This window comes from Haematobia irritans, chromosome 2, assembly GCF_050003625.1.
Source record: "Haematobia irritans isolate KBUSLIRL chromosome 2, ASM5000362v1, whole genome shotgun sequence".
Classification (NCBI taxonomy): domain Eukaryota; kingdom Metazoa; phylum Arthropoda; class Insecta; order Diptera; family Muscidae; genus Haematobia; species Haematobia irritans.
This window is the reverse complement of record NC_134398.1, coordinates 137,225,564-137,245,984: the sequence shown is the minus strand read 5'-3', so window position 1 is coordinate 137,245,984 and position 20,421 is coordinate 137,225,564. Positions and strand designations below refer to the sequence as shown.

Here is a 20,421-nt window from a genome sequence, read left to right as displayed (position 1 = left end):
CTATATCTCGAATACATATGTATCGCCTGATAAGTCATACAAGCTCTTTTGCATTAACTGCATTAAAATTTCTCTCGCTTCATATGTCCCATATTTTTATACCCTGCGCCACACTGTGGAACAGGGTATTATAAGTTAGTGCATATGTTTGTAACACCCAGAAGGAGACGAGGTAGACATATGGTGTCTTTGGCAATAATGCTCAGGGTGGTTCCCTGAGTCGATATAACCATGTCTGTCTGTCCGTCCGTCCGTCTGTCTGTGAACACATTTGTGTGATCAAAGTCTAGGTCGCAGTATAAGTCCAATCGCCTTCAAATTTGGCACGTGTTCCTTTTTGGGGTCAGAATAGAACTCTATTGATTTTGGAAGAAATCGGTTCAGATTTAGATATAGCTCCCATATATATCTTTCGCCCGATATGCACTTATATGGCCAGAAGCCAGAGTTTTGGCCCAATTTGGTTCAAATTTTGCACTAGGAGTACAATTAGTAGTATAGTCATGTGCGCCAAATTTGATTGAAATCGGTTCAGATTTAGATATAGCTCCCATATATATCTTTCGCCCGATATGGAGTAATATGGTCCTAGAAGCCAGAGTTTTGGCCCAATTTGGTTGAAATTTTGCACTAGGAGCACAATTAGTAATGTAGTCAATTGTACTCAATTTGATTGAAATCGGTTCAGATTTAGATATAGCTCCCATATATAGCTTTCGCCCGATTTACACTCATATGACCACAGAGGCCAATTTTTTACTCCGATTTAGTTGAAATTTTGCACAGGGAGTACAATTAGCATTGTAGCTGTGCGTGCCAAATTTGGTTGGAATCGGTTCAGATTTAGATATAGCTCCCATATATATGTTTTTCTGATTTCGACAAAAATGGTCAAAATACCAACATTTTCCTTGTAAAATCGCCTCTGCTTAGTCGAAAAGTTGTAAAACTGACTTAATTTTCCTTAACTTCAATCACATATATATATCGAGCGATAAATCATAAATAAACTTTTGTGAAGTTTCCTTAAAATTGCTTCAGATTTAAATCTTTCCCATATTTTTTTTTACTAACATTGCGTTTCACCCTAGTGCATTAGCCGACTTAAATTTTGACTCTATAGTATTTGTAGAAGTCTATCAAATTCTGTCCAGATCGAGAGATATTAAAATGTATGTATTTGGGACAAACCTTTTATATATAGCACCCAACACAATTGACGGATGTGGTATGGTATCGAAAATTTAGATCTACAAAGTGGTACAGGGTATAATATAGTTGGCCCCGCCCGACTTTAGACTTTCCTTACTTGTTTTTACTAACATTGTGTTTCATCCCAGGGCGTTATCCGATTTAAATTTTAATTCTAGAGATTTTGTAGAAATACATAAAATTGTCTCCATTAAAAGTATTTGTATCTGGAAACGCAAACCTTTATACAGCTCCCAGCAAATTTGAAATAGTTGAGATGGTATCACAAATGTTTGTGTACATAGTGGTGAAGGATATAATATAGTCGGCTTCGTCCGACTTTAGACTTTACTTACTTTTTTTAATTAAATATAAAAACTGGGCAAAATAGCCTATACCAACAATATTCATTATATACCACATAGAGCTCGACCGATAATCGGCTTTTCCAAACTTTATAAAATTATCCCACAGCTAATAATGTGAACCAACATTTTTGGTTACATTATTATTTAAGAGACTTATGAACTCAATTTAAGCAAACTTCTCCCATTTTAGAAAAATATGAACTATTTTATTTTTAGTAAAATTGTGGACTCTATTGGTGTACAACTTATTATTTATAGTTCACGTCATTAGAATTAGTGAAATATTATCCAAAGGAAAATTTGATCAAATTGAGCAAAATTTAACTAAATTCAACTAATCTTCATGAACTAATATAAAGTTCAGTCGGCATTAGCGCCCTTTTTTGAGTGCACGCAATATAGTTTATTCTATTAAAGCTTTGGTTCGATGTAGTCAAGTATGTTCTCGCGTAATATTGACTATATACCCTCCACTACGATAAACAAATATGCCACAGTATGCATTTCTGGCGAAATTTTTGCTACACCCAGAAAAAAATGATGCCACCATGAAAGAAAATGAAAGAAAAGGTTTATATTGGAAAATTTTATCTAAAATATTTTAGTTATTGCAAGATGATTTCTCACATTTGGCAAAATTTAACTAAAATCAACTAATTTTCATGAACTAAAATAAAGTTGAATCGGCTATAAAAAATTTCGTTGTTTCTTTATTGTGTTTTTTTTTTGTGGGGGTACCCCTGAATAGCTACTTTTGTTAGCGAAATTTATTGTAGGTTAATTTCATCGTTATGTTATTTAAATTTTCTCCTATAAGAAAGAAATGACAAAGGTACACAACGGGCTTTAGGTTTATAAATCGATCTCAAAAAATGACTTCTTGATTTTCTGTACAGCATACTTTTCTCTCAGTTTCTTTACAAACCAACATGTTTGGTTTTATCGTATTTGCTTACCAAATTTATATCTCTTCCAACATGATGTTATTAGGAACCCTTATTTGTGTAAAATGATGCTTTTTATCCCATTAACAGAACTCTTCTTAGCTGAGTAGTAAATATGCTGCATACACGCAAAAAAAATAATTCTTTCCTCCCAAACGAAATTTTAGACAAACAAAGTTCGTTTCTCATTTGCTTTTCGCTGTAAGGAAGTGTATTTGGAAGAAAAGTATATACTTTTTGTGATAAACGTTTATTCTTTTCCAGGATGTGAAAACAATTTCATAAAGACTATCTCAAAACAAAAACATTATTTTCTTGCTAATTGCATTGTCCCTCACATCTTTCTCACATCCACGAGGATTTTTAGTTCTTAACACCTTTTCCTGTAATACCAACAATGTAGAAGAAATTATACGATTTTATAAATTTTTTTTACCTTTCGCCTGGACGGAGAATCGAACCGCGGACCATGCACATTGTAAGCCAACACACTAACCACTGAGCTATGTACCTGTTATGGTCATCAATAGATAAATATCCATATAAGTTATATTTATATAGCATAGCTTGCGGCGCCCACGAACCGAATAAACAAAGTTTATTTAACAGAAACAAACATTTAGTTTGGCACCGTGGAGCAGTGGTAGCTACGTCCGACTCTCATGCCAAGGGTCGTGGGTTCGATCCCTGCTTCGGCCAAATTTTTTATTTTGCTTTTGTTTTTTTTTTACATATATTCCAGATATATTCGGAAGATTCCGAAAAAATGTTCAACATTACATTGTACTATATTAAATTTTGAACTGTAAAATGTGTCTTATTAAAGACCTAAAGTCAGAAAAGAACAGTGTTTGATATAAACGAAATGTTATTTCAAAATTAACTTTTTTTATTGAAAAAATAAAAATTTTGAAACAAACGAATTTTTTTGGTGATAAAAGTTTAAAATTTTCGAAGCAATTCAAAAAACTCTAACAAAAGAAAAACGTTTACGGTACACGTTTTCCAAACGTTTTTTTTCTTTGCGTGTAGTTGAGAGATAATGTTGATTGTCATTTGAAATATGTTCTATCTGGTATCATTGCCAACAAGAATGTTAAAGTTAACAGGATAACAGAGTTCATAACTGTGATATTAGTTTTACATGTCATCACCATGTTACAGCCAGAGAATTCCAAAACATATTTTGTTCGATGATGGGGATGATGGCCTATCATCATTGAATGTTAGAATATTTGAAATGCACAAGTACATCTCAAGAGCATTCTCTCAGTTAACATTTGCCAGTAATAAGAATGTTTTCAGCTTCAGGCTCCCATAACGTTACAACACAGTGTCAACGATAGTAATATTACAACAAAGTTTGTTGTAAAAAAATACAAAGTAATATCGCCTTCTACCCACCCCTTAGTTATGAGCAATAAGTAGAAGCTGTGATGAAAATGCGGAGACGATGTGGAGGTTGTATGAGGAACAATGAAATTATGAAATGTGAGGACTTGGGAGAAAAATGATAGGAATGAATTTTGTGTTCAGCAGAAACCATTTGATGTTGGCAAAAGTTTACATTGTAAGCGATGCTATATGAAGGTTTTGCCTAAAGCAGTATTTCTCAGAGTAAGTGTGAAGGGAAAAACTCGAGAGCAATGATGGTTTGAGGAATTAAGTAATATCAGTAACTCTTGCAGGAATTTTTTCAATATGGGTGGCTGATATGTATTGGAAAGCCAAAAGTGGCTATCGTTAGAGTCATCCAGCATTTAAATGTGAATAAATTTTTTGTACCATTACTACGGTTGCCACATCTGGTAGAATTCTACCAAAACTGGTAGACTTTTTGCTGTTTGGAAGAATTCTCGATGTTTTGGTAGATTTTGCAAAATATTCCTTTCCAACTAAGAGTTAATTCATAAATAGAAATAAAGTTTTGCAAAAATTTTCTACAGAAATAAATTTTGAGAAAATTTTCTATAGAAAAAAAATGTGAATAAATTATCTATGGATATTCGATGGGAGAATTGCAAGAGTTGTAACGACACCTAGCAAATATGGCCCCATTTAAACTTAAACCGCACACTAGATATGCTAGTGTTCTCAAGGCGTCAGGTAGCACTCCTTATATCTGCTATAACAGGTCGCTGCCTGATAGGCGAATTTGCAAAAACTATAGGTGCGGAGTATAATGACTATTGTATGAGCTGTCATGATGTGGAGGAAAAGGAATCAATTAAACACCTCTTGTGTGAGTACCCTGCTTTTTGTGTAAGGCGTAAGCGAATTTTAGGAGCATATAGCTTTAGATTACTGACGGACCTGGAAAACGTTAACTTAAGCAGTTTGTTAATGTTTTTGGAGCAATCTGGTTGGTTCCACAAAAGTAAATAATAGAGAAGGTTAAGTGGTTAAGACTAGAAGTGCCCACATGTAATAGGTACTTTTAGTTAAATGTGGTATCACAATGAATAGTCTAAGTGAGCCAGAAATTTAATCGGGCTGCCACGTTAACCTAACCTAACCTATCTATAGAAACTAAATTTTGAGAAAATTTTCTATGGAAATAAAATTTCGACAAAATTTTCTATAGAAATAATATTTTCATAAAATTTTATATAGAAATAAAATTTTGAGAAAATTTTCTATAGAAATAAAATTTTGTGAAAATTTTATATAGAAATAAAATTTTGAGAAAATTTTCTATACAAACAAAATTTTGACAAAATTTTCTGTAGAAATAAAATGTTGACAAAAAATCTATAGAAAAAAAATTTAGGCAAAATTTTATATGGAAATAAAATTTTGAAAAAAATTTATATAGAAATAAAATTTTGACAAATTTTTCTATAGAAATAAAATTAAAAAAAAAAATCTATAGAAATAAAATTTTGACAAAATTTTAATTATTGCTTTTAGAAAGATTTCTTGAATTCAATAATTTTTGTGAACATTAGTTAAATGAAATTGTACACACATTAAGCATAAAAAACAAAACTTCCAAACAAATATTATTATCTCTATAGACAATTTTGACAAAATTCTATTTCTATAGAAAATGTTGTCAACATTTTATTTCTATAGAAAATTTTGTCAAAATTTTATTTCTATAGAAAAATCATTTTATTTCTATAGAAATAAAATCTTATTTCTATAGAAAATTTTGTTAAAATTTTATTTCTATAGAAAACTTTGTCAAAACTTTATTGTTATAGAATATTTGGTCAACATTTTATTTCTATGGGAAATTTTGTCAAACTTTTTTTTTCTATAGAAAACTTCGTCAAAATTTTATTGCTATAGAAAGTTTTGTTAAGATTTTATTTCTACGGAAAATTTTGTCAAAATTTTATTTCGTTAGAAAACTTTGTCAAAAATTTATTTTTCCAATTAATGAATTGTTGATTGAAACGAGCTCGAGGTCTGTATTTTTTAATTTATTTTTTTATTCAATATTTCGTCTTTTCATTGAAAGACTTCATCGGGAAAATTATTCTGAGTGTACAAAAAGAAAAGAAAATATATACAAAAACATTGAAATACGTACAAATTTGATGTTACATTAAAAACACTTACGAAAACAACAAAAATATTACACCCACTATTGAGTAGAACCTAACGACACAGCGTCTGTTGTCATACTAACTATTGTTCTTCCGCCCTTTTGTTTTTCTGATCAGATTCCTGTAGCTTTGCGCCAAATTGTCAATGTCTGTCTTATAGTTCATTCTCTTTTCTGTTGGTGTGTTGAGAATGTGTAACATCTCCAGTGTTAGTCTCTTATTGTAGTTACTCTCACACTGTAGCACACGCGTTTTCTCTATATCGGGGTGGTGATGTTCTACTGCACAGTGTGTTGATAGTGCCGTTTTTTGCATTGGTCTCTGTAACCGATGTTTTAGATCTGATTTATGGCCAGATAAACGAGTTTTTAGTTTGTTCTTCGTAGTTCCTATGTAAACCTTGTCACATCCATCTTTTTCATTCCCATTGCACTTTATTTCGTATATTAGGTTGGACTTTTCCATGTTGTCAATTTTTGATTTTAGATTCGTAAATAATTTTTGTAGTGTGTTAATAGTTTTTGGAGCTATTGCGAAATTATTCTTGTCGATTAAATTGGCATTACAGACTCTTTCATGTAATTTTGGTATGTATACGACCGATTTATAAAAAAGTGTTTGTTTTTCTTTGGGGGGTTGTAATTTGCTTTTCTTAATTATTTTCTCAATTGTGGATAAAGGGAAGCTGTTTTTTTGGAGTATTTTCCTTATTTTTTCAATGTTTGACTTATGAAATTCAGGGCTGCTAATCGTCAATACCCTGTTCACAAAATTTTGGGCCGTATTTTGTATAATTCTCCTGGGGTGGTTTGAGTAAAAGTTAACCAATCTGCCGGAAGACGTTGGCTTTTGATACCAATTGGTTTTTATATTTGTATCTTCTCTAATGATTAGTACGTCCAGATAGGGAATTTGTTTACCTTTTTCAAGTTCCAATGTAAATTTTATACTAGGGTTAAAGCTATTGAATATTGTCAAGAGGTCGTTTATTGCACTTTTTTTTTACAATCCCAAAAAGGTCGTCCACATACTTAGTAAGAATCTTAGGCCTAATATCACAGTTTGCCATACATCTATCCAAAAGCTCTTCCATAACAATGTCGGCTACTATCGGAGATGCAGAAGATCCCATGGGTAAACCTTTTCTTTGTTGATAAAAACTTGTCTTATATCTGAAGTATCTATTATCAATTATACAGAATTTTAGTATCCTGAAAAATAGATTCTTCGGAATCTTTGTTATTTCTTCCAAAATGTGCCACTTTTCTTCTATAATTTTTAATGCCAAGTCCACGGGTATGCTCGGAAATAAAGATACAACGTCAAAAGATACCATCGTTTCGTCTTCATCTATCGTGATGTCTTGTATCTTTGATTTGAATTGCATGGAGTTTTTTACGTTGTATTTTGAATTGTCCGTTAGTCTATTTAAAATAGTTGTCAAGTGTTTACACAGGTTGCTGGATGGGGAATTAATAGATGAACATATGGGACGAAGTGGGTAATCTTGCTTGTGTATTTTTGGGAGACCATATATCCTAGGTGCTATAGCTATCTCGGTCTTCATTCTCCGTTTTTCCGATTCGTCGATAATATTGTATTTGAATAATTCGTCCACAAGTTCATTATTCACTCTTTGAAGCCTGTTAGTCGGATCCGATTTTAATTTTCTATACGTCATGATATCATTCACAATTTTCTCCATTTTCATGTCATAATCCGATTTTTCCATTCCCACTGTAACATTCCCTTTATCCGCTTCTAATATTATTAGATTCTTGTTGTGGTTTAGAAAACGTTGTGTGTGTTCCACTGTGCGTAGATAATATTTCTCCCTTTCCGTTAATTGTTGTTTGTTTGTGTGATTCTCTATCATAGTCGTGAATTTGTTTCTCGCGAGTTCTTGATCTTCTTTGTCGCTAATGGTTTTGATGCACTCTTCTCCATCCGCTATATATTTAAGCATAGGGAAAGTTTCGCGTGTGTGTGGTAATGCAAATTTTTTTCCGTGAGAAACTCCATGCAATTCAAATCAAAGATACAAGACATCACGATAGATGAAGACGAAACGATGGTATCTTTTGACGTTGTATCTTTATTTCCGAGCATACCCGTGGACTTGGCATTAAAAATTATAGAAGAAAAGTGGCACATTTTGGAAGAAATAACAAAGATTCCGAAGAATCTATTTTTCAGGATACTAAAATTCTGTATAATTGATAATAGATACTTCAGATATAAGACAAGTTTTTATCAACAAAGAAAAGGTTTACCCATGGGATCTTCTGCATCTCCGATAGTAGCCGACATTGTTATGGAAGAGCTTTTGGATAGATGTATGGCAAACTGTGATATTAGGCCTAAGATTCTTACTAAGTATGTGGACGACCTTTTTGGGATTGTAAAAAAAAGTGCAATAAACGACCTCTTGACAATATTCAATAGCTTTAACCCTAGTATAAAATTTACATTGGAACTTGAAAAAGGTAAACAAATTCCCTATCTGGACGTACTAATCATTAGAGAAGATACAAATATAAAAACCAATTGGTATCAAAAGCCAACGTCTTCCGGCAGATTGGTTAACTTTTACTCAAACCACCCCAGGAGAATTATACAAAATACGGCCCAAAATTTTGTGAACAGGGTATTGACGATTAGCAGCCCTGAATTTCATAAGTCAAACATTGAAAAAATAAGGAAAATACTCCAAAAAAACAGCTTCCCTTTATCCACAATTGAGAAAATAATTAAGAAAAGCAAATTACAACCCCCCAAAGAAAAACAAACACTTTTTTATAAATCGGTCGTATACATACCAAAATTACATGAAAGAGTCTGTAATGCCAATTTAATCGACAAGAATAATTTCGCAATAGCTCCAAAAACTATTAACACACTACAAAAATTATTTACGAATCTAAAATCAAAAATTGACAACATGGAAAAGTCCAACCTAATATACGAAATAAAGTGCAATGGGAATGAAAAAGATGGATGTGACAAGGTTTACATAGGAACTACGAAGAACAAACTAAAAACTCGTTTATCTGGCCATAAATCAGATCTAAAACATCGGTTACAGAGACCAATGCAAAAAACGGCACTATCAACACACTGTGCAGTAGAACATCACCACCCCGATATAGAGAGAACGCGTGTGCTACAGTGTGAGAGTAACTACAATAAGAGACTAACACTGGAGATGTTACACATTCTCAACACACCAACAGAAAAGAGAATGAACTATAAGACAGACATTGACAATTTGGCGCAAAGCTACAGGAATCTGATCAGAAAAACAAAAGGGCGGAAGAACAATAGTTAGTATGACAACAGACGCTGTGTCGTTAGGTTCTACTCAATAGTGGGTGTAATATTTTTGTTGTTTTCGTAAGTGTTTTTAATGTAACATCAAATTTGTACGTATTTCAATGTTTTTGTATATATTTTCTTTTCTTTTTGTACACTCAGAATAATTTTCCCGATGAAGTCTTTCAATGAAAAGACGAAATATTGAATAAAAAAATAAATTAAAAAATACAGACCTCGAGCTCGTTTCAATCAACAATTCATTAATTGGAAAAATCAAATACAGGTCGAATACAATAAAAACAAGTTTATAAAAATTTATTTCTATAGAAAATTTTGTCAAAATTTTATTCCTTTAGAAAATTTTTCCAAAATTTTATTTCTATAGAACATTTTTCCAAAATGTTATTTCTAAAAATATTTTTTATATAGATAATTGAAGTACCTCTTCGTTGGAGAGGAAGGTTTTGCAACATCTACCACATTGTCGATCATCTCCAGACGGCGCTTCGCCGCGGATAGGCCAAAATACTGCAGAGTAGAAAGTGCCAAATGTGGCTAATTCGATAAAGCCTAAACTGAAACTTTTTGCGATAAAAAAAAACAAGTATATACGGCCGAAAGTTCGGCCAGGCCGAACCTTATGTACCCTCTATCATGGATTGTGTAGAAACTTCTACGAAAGACTGTCATCCACAATCGAATTACTTGGGATGTGGTATCTTAAAACTTAATAACATCGTTTTCTAAATTGTGAGATAGTCCATACGTGGTATAGTTATGTATAGGTAAGTCCACAAATAAATACGAATCGATATTGAAATTTGGGGGTCGCTTATATGGGGTCTATATACAATTATGGACCAATTTTTGTGTGATTGGGGATCGATTTATCTGAGGACTATATATAACTATAGACCGATATGGACCTAGTTGGGCATGGTTGTTAACGGCCATATACTAACACAATGTACCAAATTTCAACTGACTCGAATGAAATTTGCTCCCCCAAGTGGCTCCAAAACCAAATCTCGGGATCGGTTTATATGGGGGCTATATATGATTATGTCCTGATATGGACCACTTTTGGCATGGTTGTTAAATATCATAAACTACCACCACGTACCAAATTTCAACCAGATCGGATGAATTTTGCTTCTCCAAAAGACACCAGAGGTAAAATCTGGGGATCGGTTTATATGGGGGCTATATATAATTATGGACCGATATCGACAAATTTTTGCATTGGTGTTTGAGGCCATATATTAACACCACGTACAAATTTCAACTGAATCAGTTGAATTTTGGTCTTCCAAGAGCCTCCGGAAGTCAAATCTGGTGATCGGTTTATATGGGGGCTATATATAATTATGGACCGATATGGACCAATTTTTGCATGGTCATTAGAGACCATATAATACCACCAGATACTAAATTTCAGCAGGATCGGATGAAATTTGCTTCTTTTCGAGGCTTCCGGAGGTCAAATTGGAGGATCGGTTTGTATGAGGGCTATATATAATTATGGACCGATGTGGACAAATTTTTGCATGGTTGTTAGAGACCATATACTAACACCACGTACCAAATTTCAGCCGGATCGGATGAAATTTGCTCCTCTTAGAGGACCCGCAAGCCACATTTGTGGGTCCGTTTATATGGGGGCTATATGTAAAAGTGGACCGAATGGCCCATTTGCAATACCATCAGACCTACATCAATTACAACTACTTGTGCCAAGTTTCAAGTCGATAGCTTGTTTCGTTCGGAAGTTAGCGTGATTTCAACAGACGGACGGACGGACAGGCTCAGATCGACTCAGAATTTCACCACGACCCAGAATATATATACTTTATGGGGTCTTAGAGCAATATTTCGATGTGTTACAAACGGAATGACAAAGTTAATATACCACCCATCCTATGGTGGAGGATATAAAAAATGCAGGTATGCAGGATTCTCATAACATATGTAAAGTTTTCCGGCCGTTCTATAAAGGTAATTTGTTTATAAATTAACGCGACAGATTTTTATTAGAAAGATCTCTTTACATCCGACCAATGCAAATAAGCTCATAGGGGAATTTTAGAACGGTAAGTTATCTTAGAAGATGTTCCCTTACAATCCAATCTAAACGAATAAGATCAAGGAGATATTGTTGGGGAATCCATAATTAAGAATGATCCCCCGAACCACGCTAAGTAACTCCAAGGTAAGTGGTAGGAAAACCACTAGATCACTTCAGAACCTTATTATGTCCAGCCCACGACGATTCTAATAAATGTTTCCTAATTTTAACTGTACGGGGTAAAGAAAAATGTTAATCACTAAATAATAATAATAATAACATATTAATAATAAAGATATCTTTACATCTGAGCCAATCGAATAAGCTCCTAAGAGAATTGTAGATAAGTGCAATGTTTTCCTACTATCCGATCTAAGCAAATAAGACCAAGGAGAGATTGTAGGACAATTCCCTGAACCGAGCCACACGGAGAAGAGTTTTAAAGAATGCGTTGAACGAACGTTTCATGTTTGAGGTGATCATGTTCCTTCTCTGCGTGTAGTTTTCATATCGAAAGCGGATAAAATCCTTTCATATTTTTACAAACGATTTCCGCACCCAGAGAAGGAATATGTTCACCTCAAACATGTTTTAAGAGCAAAATGTTATTTTTGGGTGGTGACCATGTAACATGGTTTTCGCAACCATGTTATTTTCTCGGAAATCATGTATCTGGTTTCGGCAAGCAGGTTATATTTGATGAGAAAATAACATTTTAGTGACAAACATGTTACATGGTCACCATACAAAAATAACATTTTGCTCTTGAAACATGTTTGTGGTGATCATATTCCTTCTCTGCGTGCGTCCAATACAAAAATACCTAGTATTGATTTAATGTTGCCCTCAACAATATTACTTGCTTGCTTGATATCTTCGAAAGTCAACTAACCATAAGACTTTCAAAGATATGGGAATGGAGGCAATCTCAGTGTTTTTCTATTTTCTTTACATTGGAATGTTGCAATAAAAAATCCATTGCTCTCCTTAAAAAAGACTGAAGATAAGTGATGGCCTCTGCAGATAATGTGGGACTAGGAGTCAGTAGAAAATTGTCAGATACAAATGGAGATGTTATACGAAGAGCTTTCCGGATATCTGGAAACTAGATGAGGGAGAATAGACTAGGACTACATAAATATCTCTACCCAAAGGTTGAGTACTTCCACAGATTATTCTCACCCCAAAATTCTAAAAATTCCTTTGGCCTAAAAATCATCATAATCCCCCATTCTACTTTATGCTTTTCTATGAAACCTTGATACATAGATTGAGGATATGAAATCATTGAATACAAAAAGCTTTTATAAGCCTCTGGTGTTTTCGAAAGACAAAAAGTCCTGGATGTATGTACATAGCTTTTGTTAAAGTTTGTTGGCAATATGATATTGAAGAGGTTAGGGAATCATAATTCATATGAAATATAGTTAGCGGAAATCCATGGCCGAATATGGATATTTTATATAAAAAGAAACTAATAAAATATTTTGAACCAATTATGAGATACATGCAAAGAAATAGAAAAAAATAAATGACAGGGAACTTAGAAATTATATTTGCCTATTTTAGATAACAATAGGCATCCCTTAAGCTACAGGAGAACAGCATTAAAAAAGTTAGTAATCAAGCTTTTAGCCATTTCCTTAGAAGAATTGTTTAATTTCTGGGGAAAAAAAACTTTATCGAACTATCCTTATGACTAAGTTACCACGAATATCCATTGAAAATGGGGGGTAAGAAGATTATGTATACCGAAGATTTTCTTTAATAGGACAAAGGTTTCGTATTTCAAATTGGAGGTGAAAGAAATATGGTCTTCATGTTTGGATATGTCGCAAGACCCTAACGCAATGCTGAGAACTATGCCAAAGTATCACAGACATTGTAGAAGAAACACCTGCATTATAATAGAAATCACATAATTTTTTAAACATAAACGTCACTGAATGTTTTATGTATCAGGATAACATGAAATGGTAGAGCGAAAAGAAATTCCTGAATATATGCCAATAAAATATGAATCGGGTGGAGGCGACTAACAGGTCATGGTTTAACATAGTAACACAGTTTTTTTTTGGAAAATTGTTTATTTTTTTACACAGTCCCCCCATAAGATACGGTGCAGAATAACAAAGTCCTTGTACACGCACAGAAAAAACATGTTTGGACATGGTTGCCGCATCCATTTAATGCTTATTTAGAGTATGTAATGGTCGCGAAAACCATGTATTTTGTCTTTGTAAAAATAATTTTCGAGCGGAGAAAAATATATGTTGGCAATAAGCAATTAAATGGTTCTCCAATGCCGCAAACATGTTCTATTATTTAAATGATAGAATTTGAGACCATTATATGGTCAGGAAAATCATGTACTTGACCATTCAATTTTTTTACTTTTTTGCAGAGAAAAAAGTATTTTTATAGTTTACGTATAGACATGTCTACAACCATTACATGGCCATAAAGACCATGTACATTGTTTTCGTGACCATATAATTTTTTAATTTTTTTGCAGCAACAAGAATTTTATAAAAACATTGAGCAGGTACACACGATTTTCATTTTGCGCGTCAGTCGTGTGTTGATTGTTTCTTGGAATGGACGGAGAATACGGATTTACTGTGTTTTGTGTTAATTTATTTATTCAGAAGTGGCACGTGGTTTTATGTGAACACAAAAAAGGAAAGTGTAATTGAAAAAAGTACCTGTTTTTTGTTCTGCATTTTGCCATATGGATCATTTATTTTTATTTGCAGTTGCATGATGCCTGCGTTTGTACATTTGATGGACATGATGTAAATATGGAATAATTACTTATTGTTGAAATTGAAATAAAATAGAGTGTGTAAAAATATATGATGTTTGCTTGAACGGCATTATAAATACAAATAAACAATGAATTAGTTTATAAATAAATAAAAACAAATAAATAAAGTTAATTTTGTGTTTTCTTTTCTCAAGTGGCGTCCTTTTTTCGACGACGAAAAAAGTTTTTTCATAAAGATCAAAACATTTTAGGTTGTGACCATGTTCTTTTAACTGGAAGAAAAACATTTTGAATGAATACCAAAACATTTTAAATCGTGACCATTGTCTTTTAATGGAAACAAAATTCTTTTTATCAATATAATAACATTTTAGATGAGGACAATTGTATTTTTCTTAGAACCATGTTCACTGAGCCAAAATGGTTTCAGGTTAAAATGTTACATGGTCGCCGCAAAAATAGCTGCTATCATATTATTTTGCTCTTCGAATATGATTCTGACAATCATGTTTCTTCTCTGCGTGTACACTCAAAACAAAAAAAAAAATATGTACATAATATTAAAGATTAGGTTAGGTATAGTGGCGATGGTTAGGTTAGGTTAGATGGCAGCCCTATGTATTATGCTCACTTAGTCTATTCAGTCCATTGTGATACCACATTGGTGAACTTCTCTCTTATCACTGAGTGCTGCCCGATTTCATGTTAAGCTCAATGACAAGGGACCTCCTTTTTATAGCCGAGTCCGAACGTCGTTCCACATTGCAGTGAAACCACTTAGAGAAGCTTTGAAACCTTCAGAAATGTCACCAGCATTACTAAGGTGGGATAATCCACCGCTGAAAAACTTTTTGGTGTTCGGTCGAAGCAGGAATCGAACCCACGACCTTGTGTATGCAAGGCGGACATGCTAACCATTGCACCACGGTGGCTCCCATGTTTATGGGAGTTTTTATCTGAACAGATATACCTGATATAAGGAGCTATATTTGATTTTGCACCAACCTTATATGACAGTCATATTGAGTCAACTATAAAAAAAGAGGAAATCGCTCAATTAGTGTGGGTAATGTATCCAAATTTGTGAAAATCGGCTAATACATCAACATTTGAAATTTGAGTAACATTGGTTAACATATAAGAGCCCAACAAAAAAAACTTTATTCTCCGCACAGCATCACAAATGATTACTTCTATTATGCCCTCCCTCCATGGACTACAAACCACCTTTTGGATTATGTTTATTTCCTGAAAAACTCGAAAATATAAACAACTCCAAAGGGCTACAACAACAACTTTTACAACCACATGTCAACCAAGTTCAGTTCTTCCATTTTTGGCAACAAAAAGTTTGTTAGCATCGAACGATAGCGATCGCCATTCACCGTAACGTTGCGTCCAACAGCATCTTTGAAAAAATACGGTCCGATGATTCCACCAGCGTACAAACCACACCAAACAGTGCATTTTTCGGGATGCATGGGCAGTTCTTGAACGGCTTCTGGTTGCTCTTCACTCCAAATGCGGCAATTTTGCTTATTTACGTAGCCATTCAACCAGAAATGAGCCTCATCGTTGAACAAAATTTGTCGATAAAAAAGCGGATTTTCTGCCAACTTTTCTAGGGCCCATTCACTGAAAATTCGACGTTGTGGCTCGTTAGTAAGTCTATTCATGATGAAATGTCAAAGCATACTGAGCATCTTTCTCTTTGACACCATGTCTGAAATCCCACGTGATCTGTCAAATACTAATGCATGAAAATCCTAACCTCAAAAGAATCACCCTTTACATGCCCATATTCATGAATAGGTTGTATATGATAAGAGAACCCTCTTATTTGCTTTACTTTACCCATCAACTACACACTCGGTTTTTGATGGGCTTAATGATGAGAGCGATTTTGGTTTTTCCAAAAGAAAGGCTTATTTATGTATATGGTAAGAGAACCCTCTCATATGCTTTACTTTACCCATCAACTACACATTCAGTTTTTGATGGGAGCGATTTTGGTTTTTCCAAAAGCAAGCTTATTTATGTGTGAGTCATTTGAAATTCTTCCTATTTATCTCTCTCTACCCTCAGTAAATATTTTATATCATGAGAGTCTGAGATAGAGAGAAGGAGAGAGAGAGAGAGCATTGTTGTTAACACATCAATGGTATAGGATAACAGCACATTGTGTCAGGGCTTTTGTGTGAATAGAAAATTAATTTAATATTTACCATGAGATAACTGAGATGCTCAAGGAATCAGAGGTTTTTCAGCAATAGGGACATATGTAAATTCTCAGGATTTCATAACAATGAGAAAGAAATGTGAGAAGAATAGGAGCCTTGTATATCAATGCTATGAGAATTTTTACCAAAACTTTAGGTTTTCAAGTATCAAGGGGATATAACCCTATGGGCTAATTGTATCACGTACTTTCCATTGCCACTCTCAATTTATCACTGACAACAAATGTTTTTGGTGATAGGCTAGCATAAGTGTTGGTAAAGAAAATATATAGTGACATATAAATATATCGCATGTCATATTAAGGATATATGCTATTTTCTAACTCTCTTTTTATTTAGGAGACATACGAATTTTTGTGATGCAAATATACTCACTGTGAAATGGGAAACTTGTGTTAATTTTTCCTCGAGCTCTAAGGTTATTTCAGTGATATTCTATGTAAGTGTATTGTTGTGATAAAAAGTATCATTCTTTTTGATGTGTTAAGGCTATGTTCATCATTTAGACAAGTGATAAGAATGCGCAAAAGGTCAGGGAATCATAAAATCCCATAGGAGAGTAGGGCTACTTTTTTCGATCTTTTAGATTCGGTTAAAATATGAAATACAGGGTTGGTAAAGCATTGTTGTATCATAGGTTAGGTTAATATTTTTAAGGATTTCATCAGAGCAATCTGAGAGCGAGAACGGTTTGTAGCATGCAACAGACAAATGTTATGGGTAGCAAATATCTAAGGGTAGAAACTTATCCTTCCAGGGCAATAAAACAACATGGGATGTGGCAATGGTATTGATGGATATCTACATCAAAGTCTTCAGGATATCATAAAAGGTCATATGACTTGCTTAAACTGTAATGTTATTCCTATTTGTGATTCTTTTAAATTTCCATCCACAGGAAACTGAGAGCGAGATATTAAAGAACGCTTTTTAGCATTAAAAAAAACTCGGGTTACGGGTAGCAAATATCCCCCCTGGTTACGGGTAGCAAATATCCCCCCTGGGTCAGCAAAAGATGTGACAATGATATTGATAGATATATACACCAAAGTCTTCAGGATATCATAAAAGGGAATATGATGTCCTTATACTGTAATGTTAGTCTCATTTACGAATAAAATAAATAAAATACTCTGTTTATTTTTAATTTAACTTAAATTTTTATTTACAATTTTCAAGAAACATTGTTTACTATTCCATGTTCTTTTTATTTTATTATATTTTACGGCTTTACATTTTCCTAAAAATTTTGTTATTTTTTAAATACCAACAAAGTTCCTTGTAACAGGACTCAATGCTAAACTGTAGGTATTCCATACCACATTCCGAGATATATGATTTTCTTGTAAAAAGATTTCGTTACATTTCTAAAATGTTTTTACAATAGTTTTACATTAGAATTAGGATCACATATATTTGGGGATGAGAATTTTGGTGTAATGGTCTCTGAAGACCATCTCGTCCTTAGATGTTGTATATGGAAATGGCTGTTGATATAACATCAACATTGGTGGTAACAGGATAGCAGCAGTAATTTTAGGCTTTACACAGATTGAACATGAAGTCATTGTGTTAAGTAAGGCAGTATACAGGATCTTGAAACAGCTGTGATTACGAAAGCCTTAGCAGTATGCCCTAGAGTAAAATCAAGGGAAGGAACTTGAAGGTCATGATGGTCTAAGGATTAATAAGTATGAGAAAATCCTGCAGAAAATTTTTGCACACAGCAATGTCTTCTAGAGCTCCGGAAGACTTAGTTAACTACAAGAACAATCTGCAAAAATTTAGAAAATAAGAATGGGCCAACACAATTATTTTATTGTGGCGGCATTGAATGCATAACCTGGACTTTCAGGCTAAAAAAAGATATTAGCATCCACTTACAGTAAAACATCGGAGTGTCACTGAACAAAGTCCAGTGAAGCATGTGCTATTAGAAATCCGACGATTGAATCATCTACAGTCAATAATATCCCAGCAAAAAAAAAAATGGAAGTTGTTCCACAAACGTTTCTTTTAAAGCCCATCCCAGAATCCCCCATCGAGTTTTTTCAACTTCCGATGCAGTCGTTTTTGGACAAGTCCATAAACATTTCTTCTAAAGCGCATCTTGGGATCCCCCAATGATTTTTTTCCACTTCCGATGCAGTCCTTGTGGACAAGTATTAGAAAGAACGCAATCAGACAATCAGGTGCAAATTTTGGACAATTACATTTTACAAAAAAATAGAAAACTAATAAAAAAATAGAAAATTAATATAAAAGTAAAAAAATAATAATAAAAAAATAAATTTCATTTCCGCTGGGATTTGAACCTGTGCCGTTTTTCGCTTCCATGCAAGTTCTTTTGAGAAGGTTTTACAAATTACGAGAATTTTTAATTTTTTGTTGATTTTTAATGGAAAAAATATATATGTATATGGAAATATATGCAAAAAAAAAAAATAAATAAATAAAAACGATGCATAACATAAAAAATAATTTTTTAGAAAAATATTTGATAGAAAAAATTGACGCTGGTGAGATTTGAACCTGCGTTTTTTATTTTTTCGTTCATACTAATAAAGATCATCTCGAGAAGCAATTAGAATGTTATTTCTTGGTGTCATATTTCGATCATATCACAAACATTTGAATTTACCTTTCGACGCTTTATGTTCAATGGCGTTTGTGGCTGAGTGTGCTAAGGCGTTCTGTTATGGTGGTAAAAATTAGATAATAGGAAAATAATAGTGTAATAAAACATATGGATGAAAAAAGTGAAATTGGTTGAACAAATTTTTTTTCGCTTTTTAAATTTCTTCATTCAAATTAACTTCCAGGGCACAACTTCTAAAGCAATGCAAAGGATCCAAAAAGGGAGTACTTCCGTCCTATGACAAGCCCGTGTAAAATTCATTGGAGATGATTCACGTTTGCACTACTTCCGGATCACAGATTGGGGATCCAAACTACTTTTTTGGAAGCACTTTTTTTGCTGGGATAGTTATTTACATACAAATATCCACTAGTGACTGCGTACAAAGTCTTTATATACAATCGCATTAATTGGGTTGTGGCAACCAAAGATTATAAATTGTAGGAAGACAGGAAATTAGCTACTCGAACCAAATGCGTATACGATTAGTATTGACATAGCATTAAAATGCAAATAGAAGAAATTAAGTGCACGAAATAATTTTTTTTTGTTGTTGCCTAAAATTTAACATTGTTTCATTAAGAAAATTAAATTTTTCATTTAAAAAATAAAAACGAAAAACAACTAAATGATTACAAACATGTATTAAACAAATCTGGTAAATGCAACATTTGGTATGACGCAAGCCAATTTCCTATCTTCCTCAAATCTATAATCTTTGGTGGTAACAATTGCTGATATCAGCCAACGTGGAGCAATGGTTAACATGCCCGCCTTGCATACAAAGGGCCATGGGTTCAATCCCAGTTTCGACCAAATACCAAAAAGTTGTTTAGCTGTGGATTATCACCTCTCACATTGAGTGTTGGCAGGGAAATTTTTCGGCTTACACTATAAGGCCTAAAATTTCACCTACCTTATCTTAAACCTACCTAAATTTATATTTTCTTTTCTTCCTAGAATCAAGTACGCAAAAACCAAATTTAAAAGAGAATTGTGCCTTAAAAGTATCCTCATTTAAATTCTGCGCTTCTTTGGCTCGGAATCAATACCAAAATAATTATAGTAAAGACAAAATCTTTGGAACCGGGCATGTTTTTTTTGAGTGCACAAGACGCCCAATAGCAGAAAAAACCTACATGTAGGGAATTTCCTCTACTACAAACAACTTCAAATGTAGCACAAGTATCTATTTTGGAACCGGTTAGTATTTAGATATAGTTCCCATACATATCTTTCGCCAAATAGAAGCCAACGTTTTACGCTGATTTGCTATAAATTTTACACAGAGAGTACAACTGATAGTGTCGCAAAGTTGTTTGCAATCGGTTCATACTAA

At 33.4% G+C, this 20,421-nt stretch overlaps 1 protein-coding gene and 2 long non-coding RNA genes across 3 annotated transcripts; 1 reads left to right on the top strand and 2 right to left on the bottom strand.

Annotated features, from left to right (window-relative positions):
* Positions 1-5,918: 5,918 nt before the first annotated feature.
* On the bottom strand, positions 5,919-6,303 carry LOC142224090 (uncharacterized). Its single transcript, XR_012719029.1, has 2 exons — positions 6,071-6,303; positions 5,919-5,989 (listed from the first exon to the last, which is right to left on the bottom strand). It is a non-coding gene; the product is annotated as an uncharacterized LOC142224090 (long non-coding RNA).
* A 715-nt stretch (positions 6,304-7,018) lies between these two features.
* Positions 7,019-8,023, bottom strand: LOC142225080 (uncharacterized). Its single transcript, XM_075294853.1, has one exon. The coding sequence runs from the start codon at positions 8,021-8,023 to the stop codon at positions 7,019-7,021; it is 1,005 nt and encodes a 334-aa protein (XP_075150968.1).
* Positions 8,024-8,114: 91 nt separating this feature from the next.
* Positions 8,115-9,602, top strand: LOC142224089 (uncharacterized). The gene is made up of 2 exons (XR_012719028.1): positions 8,115-9,450; positions 9,532-9,602. It is a non-coding gene; the product is annotated as an uncharacterized LOC142224089 (long non-coding RNA).
* Positions 9,603-20,421: the final 10,819 nt, after the last annotated feature.

What these genes read in the sequence shown, in the direction of transcription:
- LOC142225080 (XM_075294853.1), bottom strand. Translation starts at nt 8,023, where the DNA reads ATGCTTAAATATATAGCGGATGGAGAAGAGTGCATCAAAACCATTAGC.